Source organism: Cebus imitator, unplaced genomic scaffold (genome assembly GCF_001604975.1).
Source record: "Cebus imitator isolate Cc_AM_T3 unplaced genomic scaffold, Cebus_imitator-1.0 Scaffold140, whole genome shotgun sequence".
Taxonomy (NCBI): domain Eukaryota; kingdom Metazoa; phylum Chordata; class Mammalia; order Primates; family Cebidae; genus Cebus; species Cebus imitator.
In genome coordinates, this window is record NW_016107455.1 from 3,383,678 (window position 1) to 3,394,732 (window position 11,055).

The 11,055-nt window shown below is 35.4% G+C and overlaps 1 protein-coding gene across 9 annotated transcripts in view; it reads left to right on the forward strand.

Moving 5' to 3' along the window:
- The window catches only part of RHOT1 (ras homolog family member T1), a 72,016-nt gene that overhangs the window by 51,012 nt on the left and 9,949 nt on the right, over positions 1-11,055 (forward strand). For 3 of the 9 annotated variants that reach the window (XM_017542078.2, XM_017542080.2, XM_037743339.1), the window contains exons 17-20: positions 1,022-1,141; positions 1,642-1,844; positions 2,890-2,985; positions 4,648-4,770. In XM_017542078.2, the coding sequence (XP_017397567.1) occupies positions 1,022-1,141; positions 1,642-1,844; positions 2,890-2,985; positions 4,648-4,770 (542 nt within the window). Of the gene's footprint in view, positions 1-1,021; positions 1,142-1,641; positions 1,845-2,889; positions 2,986-4,647; positions 4,771-6,271; positions 6,386-11,055 lie in introns of all 9 variants that reach the window. The other 6 variants (XM_017542079.2, XM_017542081.2, XM_017542084.2 and 3 more) reach the window with 4 other exon arrangements.

An 11,055-nucleotide genomic window follows, 5' to 3' on the forward strand; every position in this document is an offset into this window, starting at 1 on the left:
TTTTTTTTTGAGACAGGGTCTCACTTTGTTGCCCAGGCTGCAGTGCCATGGCGTGATCTCAGCTTACTGTAGCCTCCACCTCCTGGGCTCAAGCAATACTCCCACCCCAGGCTCTGAGTAGCTGGGACTACAGGCATGTGCCACCAAACCTGGCTAATTTTTGTATTTTTTGTAGAGACAGGGGTTTCACTGTGTTGCCCAGGCTGGTCTCAAACTCCTGGGCTTAAGCGATCTGCCCACCTCAGTCTCCCAAAGTGTTGAGATTACAGATGTGAGCCATAGGGCCCACCCCTGAATTTACTTTTGTTGGAGATCATTATCATATCATAGATGGGATATTTAAGAAATTTTGTAATAAACACTGAAGAGTGGCAGTGAAACAGAACAAAATGACCTTCCTGTAAAGAGTCATTTGCTTTTTGTTTTTGATTAGTGGGGAGAAAAGGTGGCATGGTAGAATGGTAGAAAGAAAATAGGCTTGAGAATCATATGAGACTTCAATTTTTGGTTTGATGACTTCTTAGATGTGTACCTTGGGCAACTGACTTAATTTTTCTAGCCTGTCTCCTTATCTGTAGAATGTAAACAATGCGTGTGGCGGGCCTGCCCCCAGACATTAGTCACTCACTAATACTAGCTTCCATAGAATCTGTTGTTTTGTTTCTTTGAGACAGGGTTTCACTGCTGTCACCCAGGCTAGAGTACAGTGGCGAGATCTCGGCTCACTGCAAACTCTGCTTCCCAGGCTCGTGCAATTCTTCTACCTCAGCTTGCCCAGTTTCTGGGACTACAGGCACACGTCACTGCACTTGGCTGGCTTCCATAGAATCTTAATCACCATTTTTAGTCTACAGAATCAGAAGATACTTGTTTGTGTACACTTATAAAAATGGCCTGAAAAGTTATGCTTAACCAATACTTTTAAAGGTAGAAAGTCTGGGGGAGGAAGTAATAAGCTATCATGACTTAATATATCAGTATTATGATACTTATACTTTTCATTATCTTTTTCTTTTACAAGTTGCATGATATCTCAGAATCGGAATTTCTGACTGAAGCTGAGATCATTTGTGATGTTGTGTGCCTGGTATATGATGTCAGTAACCCCAAATCCTTTGAATACTGTGCCAGGATTTTTAAGGTTTGTTGCTCCTACAGACTATGACTAAATGTAACTTCATACATAATAGTTTTGAATTCTGAAGCATATGGAGGAGACAGTATTACATTTTTAATTGGTTATGTCCAGTATGACTGCAACTGTATAAACACACATATAAATGTATGTGCTTAAGCACTAGAGGTGGTATGAAACAATGAAGGTAGTTTTTATGATAACTTAGGTGGATTTCTTTATATTTCAAAATGTTTAATGTGTGTTTTAAATTAAATATATTTTTTAAAATTGTAGTGAATCTAAAGAATCAGTGTAGGTCTATTTTGTCATCAGCATTGGAAAAGTGGTCTGGATCTTATTTATTATGTGAGATTCACCTAGACTACTGCCAATCTTTGCCTTTTGGTTCATTTTTTTTTGCTTTGAAACTATTGTTGCTTGGCCTATCTAGAGAAAATGGTTCACATTTAAATAATAATTTTTGAACTTGTTATCAGATTTTGATTTCATTTTTTATTTCATAGCAACACTTTATGGACAGCAGAATACCCTGCTTAATCATAGCTGCAAAGTCAGACCTGCATGAAGTTAAACAAGAGTATAGTATTTCACCTACTGATTTCTGCAGGAAACACAAAATGCCTCCGCCGCAAGCCTTCACTTGCAATACTGCTGATGCCCCCAGTAGAGATATCTTTGTTAAATTGACAACAATGGCCATGTATCCGTAAGTACTTGCTCTGTCTTCATTTTCATGGTGCATGGTTCATAACATTGCATGCCATTATTAGCCACGAAGGGATTATCTTTGTCACATAGAAATTGTTCAGCAACAGAAAGATACTTTGTAATGAGAAGGTACAAATTTGAGGAAATGCAAGTTTGGTTTGAATGCCATAATAAAATGATATAAACAGTGCTTCTGGCAATATTTGTATATGTTTTAGCAGGCTGTAACTATCTTAATAGGATAGTACAATAAAACACAACCCCCCCACCCAGCATTAAAAAATAGTTTTACTGGAATAAAATGGGGTTGGCATTATGTACTTTTAGGTTTATAAGGCATTTCCATATGAACAGAAAGTTCATTTTTATATTTTTCTGTTATTGACCTTCGGTATATGAAGTTTTCTAAAATGTTTTATTAATTTATGTTGAAATTATGGGTATGTTTGAGTTCAGGATGTCTTTTTAAAGTGCTATAAAGAGTATTTGTAATTGGAATTTCTATTGTAAAAATGTTTTGCATTAAGTGTTATGAGCTACAGATTTCATGTACATTTATTATATATCTATACATGCATATGCACAAGCACATAACTGTGATCATCTCTGTAGTTTACTAACTGCCTTAAAATTGCATGGTTCTTAATGGCATTTGCCTCAAGTAGTGTGTTTGTATAAATTCTGTTTTGTAGCAAAATAGTTTTTCAGGCAGTGCGTTTCTCAGGACTTCATAGCTTATTCTGCTTATTCTTATGTTAGTCTCTAAATTATTTTTCTTATGAAAACTACAGCGTAAAATAGAGTAATAATCAAACATTGCTATGAACCAAGACTGACATTTTTCAAAAAGGTGTTAATTTATACAGATTTTAAAAATCAGAGTTAACTTTACTGCTATTCTATTACCTAATACTTTTTTTAGATGCAACAAATCCTTGAATTTCTATTTGTATTCGAAAACAAGTCATTCCTATTATTATAGAATAAGCAAAACCTTATTTATGTTTTATTTGCTTTAAAACTCTCATGTATGTTATCTACAGAGAGGATCATTACAGAGACAGACTCTCCCGAGACATGGGCCACACTGATAGAATAGAGAATTTGAGAAAAATCTGGGTCTTTCTAAAAACTGCTTTGTAAGTTACTTTTTCTTTATGACTTCTGTGGGATTTTGTTGATATTTTCTTAGAGGATGACCAAATCTCCTTTCTTGCCATAATTAACATTTAGTAATTACGTAGAAACGCACTGCTTGGTCAGGCTTCCTGCCTAACTGTATATTATGTTGTCTTCCTTTACTATATAAATGTACTTCTTTAATCTTGTAGTTACAGTAACTGCAACTATGTTTTTACATCTGCATCTTTAAAACATTTTACTGTAATTCTTTCGTGTGTGTGTGCATGCGTGTGTTATATGATAAATGTACATACATGGACACTTGTTTATATGGTTATTCCCAAACTACTTCTCATGAAGCATCTCCCTGTTGCTAAGCATACTTTGCATCTCTCCTTTTTGGTGGGTAGAGCCTTGTGTATGTTGAAGAATCAGATTTGATTTATAAAATAACAGATGGATTCCAGTATGACAGCTGGCAGTGACTTAGTAGCAGTGATTTGTTCATCAACACAAGTCAAAAAAAATGAAAAAGAAATGTCTTGAGCCTATATAAGTTTTTTTTTAAATTAATTCTTGTTTTTCTTCATGTTGGGAATTAGGCATTATTGGGATGCTGCTAATCGCCACAACCATGCCACCGTGTGCTGTGGTCTCATCAGATCTCACAAACTAAGCCAAGTCAGATTGGGCCAGTCCTTTGACTGAGAAGCCTATAAAAAAGTGTTCAGGTGTTACAGGAAGTGATGTCATTGATTCATCAGTTGGCGCTCTTCTGAGTGGGTTCTGCACCACTGCCTCTTCATGGATGGTGTGATGGCTTTGTATGAATGAGTGGCTCTGACCACTGAACAGTCATTAGAGACACCCCCTACTTTGATAGTTAGAGCCGAGGTGAAATGGGTTGCTCCCTGTGCCACCACCAACTAGTGCAACTCTGCTCAACCAGAAAGGAGTCAGAAAGTCTCCCTAAATTTCACATCTAATATCAATTGGATCCTTTGTTGATTTTTACATCCTTACCCAGAGTTTCATACTGTCATACTTAGCTGCTGTGTTTGGGTAGCAGATGAAATCATCCCTATATTTTATTTGAGTAGAAATTTATAAAGCACCTTGATTTAGTTCATTTGAGAGCCAGGGTGCTTGATGAATTAAAGACATTGTTGTTCACATCTTCTCAGAGTTGAATATACTCGTCTTTTGAATCAAATGATTTATCATTCTTCTCCTTCCTGGTTTTCAGGCATGTGTGTATACTGAGGGAGGAGGAGGAGGAAATAGTTATTTAAATGCTAGCAAACTTTGTCCTTTTGGTGGGTGCTTATGGCTTACTCAGTTTTTCTTTTTATTAATTTATATGAGGGTGCCATCTATCGCTGTGCATATTTATTCCACAAAAGTTCATGTAATACTAATTCCATCCCCCCTCCAGAAAAGCAAAAGTATTAGCCAATTTTCTCTAGATTTTCTATAGGGAGGGAGGAGGAAGCTATTACTGTTTGTTATGTTTTTGGTAAATGTGGAATTCTGCACAACTTTAGCATGCCCCACACTGTCCTTTTCCTTTCTACAAAGAGTGTTGCTTATGCCTAAGTCTTTTTTTTTTAAGTTGGCACACCCTGACTTGTGCCATATTTGTAAGAACTCAACTCCTGTCCTTCTGTGTGTTTTCGCAGCCATGCCCGGTTACGCTGTATGTGCACCTGCAACAGGTGTACATTTTGCATCTGTCAGAACTTCCTCAACTCAGACTTGCTGCAATCTGTAAAGAACAAAATCTTCACTGCAGTTCTTAACAGGTTCTTAACTTTATTTACTGGGTACCAGGCATTCTGTTAAAATACGAAAGAAAAAAGCAGATAACTATTTATGATATAGATACTCACTACAAAGACAAGCTGACTGATGCCCAACTAACTTCCACTAAAATTCTCACTGTGATGACAATGTTTAGTTTTGGAAGCATCGTTAATAATGTTTTAAAATTAATAGGTATATTTAGAGGACTATAAAATAAGATTTTGGATGAGTTTTTCATAAGGAAGATAAAATATCTTTCCTATTAAAAGATAATATGTATAGGGAAATAAAAATCTTTGGCTGTGAGTTACAGAACTAGATTAGGACTTTTGTAGTAAGGAAAAGACACATTGATTCCAGATGAAAGATATTGTATTATACTGTACTCAGCTTACATTGAAATAATATATCTCATTAAAACTATAGTAATGCAAACAGTATTTTGGGTTTGAAAAAATATTCTATTCTTGAAACCACTTATAATTATAATCTACTTTTAAGTACCTGGAGTGTTTATTTGAAAGAACATGGTTTCTAGACATGAGGATAATAACCAGCTTTAAGAACTCAAAGGAATCTGGAAAAGAGAAAAAGATCTGTAGTACTGGTTTTTTAGGTCTTTATAATTGGACCAAAAATATGAAGTAATCTTATAAAGTAATATGCTTTTAAGAAAGAGAAAAAAAAGGATGCATATATTCCCTCAAAGCAATAGTCTTGGAAGGTTGTATTCTTGTTCTGATCATGCTACCTTTGTTCAAGTCACTTTTGCATTTTTTGAGCATTTAAGAGCTCAATACTAATTTGTACCTGATGTCATATTTGTATGTGTCTAAGGATGAATTAGGTTTTTGAAATCATTTAAAAGTCATTGGGAGCTGGGCTTGATTAAGATGGATGATCAAGCTAAGTGTTCAGTTTTGGTTAGAAATGGGTCAGTTATTTGGCTCACCATTGGAAACTCACTGAGGGCTAGACTTTAACTGTATCAAATGATCATAGTTTGTATCCACCAGCAGTATAGTAGATGTGTCTATGAAACAGTGAGTTTATTTCTTCTGTGAGTCAGAAACAGTGATTTTGAAGGCATTTGAAGAGTTTCAGTGATGTTTTGAGCACTATCAGCTCTGGAATAAGAATGCAGCCATCTCAGGTAACTGCTTTGAAGGGACCACCACACTCATTTGGTGGCAAAGTTCTGCTTCTGTGCTTTAGCACCTTGTAAAGTAGTAACATAGACAGATTCTCTCACGATGACTGATGGAAAATGCAAGGCTAGTTCAAACCAAACAACACTCAGGCACTCCAGTGTTGGGAATTGTTGAGTTGGAAGAGAATCTAGAATTCATCTGGCATAGCCTCCTGTTAGAATGCCTTCCTGCAAGCCTTCCTGAGAGAGTGCTGTTTATCTGCTGATGGCTTGCCTCATTGGAAAAGGTTTTTGCTTTTGCTTTTATTTTTTTTTAACTAAATGTTTTCCCTATAATTTTCTCTCTTTAGTTTTAGTTGTGCCCTTTAGAACAACATACGACTATTCTACTCCCTCTTCAACATAGCAATCCTTCAGGCATTTGAAGACGGCCATCATGTCTCCCCTAATTTTCTCTTCTCCAGGTAGAACATCCCCATTTCTTTCAGCCTTTTCTTAAATTAGATGGTTTAGTGAACTCATCAATCCTGGTTGTCTTCATCTGAAAGCCCCTTAGGTTTTCACAGTACCTCTTAAAAGGTGCCACCAAGAATAGAAAACAGTGTTGCAGTTGTAGTGTGACTAGTCCAGAACTGTGGGCAGCTGTGTTCCACAATCAGGACAGCATCTGTCTAGGGCATGAATTAACTTTTTGGCAGTCCCATCCCACTGTTAACATATATTATCTTGGGGTTAATTAAAATCAGATGTTTTTCGTATGAAGAGACAGATGTCCCTTCCTTTCTAATTGTGTATTTGACATTTTTTAGTTGATGCTTTAAATCTAAATGCAGATACATATATCTATTAAATGTCATATTCTTCTTTTGATCCATTTGTTCTAGCTCAGTCATTTTAAACATTTCTGTCATTTGTCCCATGGTATATCTCTCTCAGCATTGTGTTATTTGCAAATTTGGTAGATATGTACTGTCTTTCAAGTTACTGATAAAAAAATAAGGTTGAATACCCAGAGGTTGGAGAAAGAGAGTGCTAAATTGAGCAAGCCCTATAGTATTCTACCAGAGCACTATTTTCCTCAATGATAGGTTCAAAATTCTTGGGGAAGGATTTTTCATTTAATGAAAAATATGTTATTATCCAGCCCATATTTTATCTTCCTTTCTTATCAGAGATTTCATGAAAGATTTTTCTAAAATCAGCATATGATTTCTTCCACATTCCCCTGATCTACCAATATCATAATTTTATCTAATTAGCAAGCAACATCTATTTGATGTCTTATTTTGGTGAACTCACCTTGGCTCCCCGTAATTGCTGATCACAAACCACCTATTCTAGAAACTCCTGATTGTCCATAATTACAGATTGATTCATTGTCTGTGTCTCTGGTGGCAATTTTATTCCTTGATTGGTTTAGTCAGCTTTCAAATGAAATAGGATGGATGTGCATTAAATGAATGCTGTTGCGCATATTAAATTATACAGTGGTCCTCAAAGAGAAATCAGTAAGTTTTAGTCGTATCTGTTTATAAACTGGAAGTAATTTAATGGTAATGTCAGCACACATCCTGACATCTGGTAATCATGAATGGAAAGAATGAAAACGACAGGTAGAGGAACCAGTGTACTTTTCAAACAACTCCTTCCTTATCCTTGTTTGTATTTTAATTTATTTAAGAGAAGCACAGTGGAATTTTAGGGGGTCTGTACTGGAGTTTCTTCTAGTTTATGAAAGCAAAGTAAGACAGGTAGGTGGGGTCCAAAAACCCAGTGCCCACAGGTCCTGGATGGATAATGTAAAAGAATAAAGGTGGCCAAGTATAAGAGACAAGGAGAGGTGGAGACTGCAGCAGGCACTGTCTAAGAGAGGCAGCCACCACTCAGCTCTGGCCGTTTGCTGTTGCACAGGCCCGGTGTCGCCAGATTTTCTGGTATTATAAGAGACTGGAAATCAAGGCTTTTGTGTGAAATTTCCTGATATTTAAAGATTAGCGATTAATTAACAAATTTTTAAAGTACTGATCAGAACAAAGCATGTTTATAGTCCACCAGTTTGCAACCTCAGTCTTAAGTTATGGCCTAGTTGTGAAAATGGAGGCCAAGAAAAAGGACACGTATAGAACAAAAATGTCTCTGTTCCCATCACCACCACCATTTTACTCCTTTCCCATGAAAAATTTGAAAAAGTTATTGGGTGGTGGGATGAGAATGGAACCACCTTTTCCTGTTACTTCTCAGGTTTAAATGCAGCTGTTACTAGTTGGTCACTGTTGGTTTCCTGTGTTAGAGATATCCTAATGTTAAGCACAGAAAAGATGGATTGACTCATTAAGTAAAAGCCATATAAAATTTTTTCGCTGTATTTTGTTCATAGGGAGGGTTCCCAACTAGCACTAGGTCCTAAGTCTTTGTTTTAGAAATCAGAACTACCATGCTTAGTGTTTGATTTAGAATTATAAAAGAGCAGTTCTAAAAGGCTTGTCTTTTTTTATTTTTTTTTATTTTTTTGAGATGGAGTCTCACTCTGCCGTTTAGGCTGGAGGGCAGTGGCGTGATCTCAGCTCACTGCAACCTCTGCCTCCCGGGTTCAAGTGATTCTCGTGCCTCAGCCTCCTGAGTGGCTAGGACCACAGGCACGTGCCACATTGCCCAGCTAATTTTTGTATTTTTAGTAGAGATGGGGTTTCGCCATGTCTTGAACTCCTGACCTCAGGTGATCTGCCTACCTCAGCGTCCCAAAGTGCTGGGATTACAGGTGTGAGCCACCTCGCCCAGTCATTTTTACTTAGGTAAAATGTTTCACTGAATGTCTGCAAAGAATTAAATTAGTAGACAAGTATTGGTCTCAAATCAGCGCATTGTTTTAGTGTGCTTGTAAAAATTTTGGTCACTGAAATAGAAATTACTATCAGATACGATACATGTTTGAGGCCACGTTCTCTTACTACCCTACGCTCTCCTAACCCCACCTGATTTGATTTATTCATTCAGAATACTTAATTTAAATACCTGCTTTGGATAGGGACCTGCTGTGAGCTGGGGCAAAATTTGAAACTGAAGAAGATATGGAACCTGCCTTTAAGCATCTTTCTAAATATTATGTCTCTAAGAAAAACATTTTTTAACTTTGGTTATATTTTCAGTGATGTTAGTCCTTCATGCTAAAAAGGAAGGTGCTATATAACCTGATAATGAATTTAGGCAGTTTCAAGAGGTTAATTTCTGCAATTGTTTTTTCCTTTTACAAGAAAAAATTGTGTTTTTTCTTGCACTTATTTACTAATGCTATATATTTTAAAAATAGAAAGCAGTAATACAAAATTTTTTATTTCCAATTTAATTGAATGTATATTGACTTTGGCATGTGAGAGTAGTATTAAACACACATCCATCTCACATGTAACCCTGCTCTTTGGTAATTATGATCTCACTCTTAGATCTGGATAGGGCTATGTTTTTCTTTAGACTAATTTATGAATAACTGGAATTCTTTGAACTTAAATACATTTGGAGGATGATTAACATGTGGTCAGAGGATTTTAATCTTTGGGACTGCTTTTATTTCAAGTGGTGTAAATTACGTTACTGGAGAAAAAGACCTTTTGAATATATTTTAAATATCTTTTCAATTTGAAAGTGATTACATATAGATGAGCTTGATTGTTGGTTTGAACTACCCAGGATTTTTATTTATTAAGTATTTATTACTCTGACTTGAGAACACACCTACTTTGCATGAGAATGTTACTAGATTGTAGTGTCCTGTGAACTTTAATTTGTCCTTTTTTTTTTAGGTGTTTGTTTTCCTTTGTTTGTCTATGTCACTTACTCATTTTTTAATACTCTCAATCTCCTTCCCAGATAGGTTTTAGTGTATAATCCCACCACTTCTTTTAACCTATTATTTAATCAAATATTACTTATTTTATAGTTTATTATTTGGGTGTGATTTCCTTTGTGCATATTTTGGTTCTAGGATTTCTTTCATTCTATTATTTGCATTAGCCATATTAGTTGTTGGTTCATGTTACATCTTAAGTTCAGTAGCAGCAGTTTATTTTGACAATCAAGTGCATAATTCACACTGAATATTTACAGAGACCCAAAAGTATGATGGATAGACGTCATACCTGTCGTATTTTTACCCCATTTATAATGTCTTTTTAGATTAAATATATGTGACTTTTATTTTAAGCCACTCATTAATGACTTAACTTCATTTACCCATATTGCTTTAATAGTCACCCAAGTTCTTCCTTTATGTAGTTAGAATTAATTACCTAATAGAAGAGCCCTTTGTTGAAGGAAGAATTTTATTGTCAGAATAAAGTGAACTGCTTTTTCATAGGATTGCCTTATGAAGAGGATGGGTTCCTAAAAGTCTTAATGTTGTTAAATGTTGGAAATCCAGGAGTCCTTGGGATATTACGTTGTAGTAAAATACTGTATCCAAGGAAGTCCTGCTTTAGTTTCTTATGAAACTTACTTTTTCCCTTGTATGAAGGTCCTTATAAGACTGCTTGTGAATTTGTATACATAGGCATATATTTAAAGTTATACAAAAGTTTATATTACATATTTTCATTAAGCTTATAAGCGTAACTGCTGCTGCTTATAATTTTTAAATTTTTTGCCATGTGGTTAATATATTAAAGGACATGACAAGGCGAAGTTCACCTTATCTGATCTTTAAGTATCACTAGTTAACATATAGATGTTGGAGCATTTCCTGTGTATTCATGATCATCTGTAAATTCGGATTCTTCTAATGCTTGGTGAAGCATTTCTTGACATTGGTGCAAACCTGTGGTCCTTTCCCAAAGTATGATCCTATTTAGGCATGCTCAGTTAACAGCTTGCTTATGGTTTGTGTTGAAGCTGGTAGACACTGTTATTGAGTCCTTAACCTATTTTGATAAATATGCTATTAAAATATTTTATGCCCATTTTTTTCAGTTAGAATTATCCTTATTAAAATTGTTGTTAGCAGTAATGGCATTATTATTAGAAGTAGATATAGAAAATACTTTAACAGATTGAAACATCTAGAGACATAAAAGTAGAGAGTCCAGAAGACTTTTTAAAATTGTTAATACTTTATTGGGTTTTTTTCTTTTTTTTTTTTTTTTTT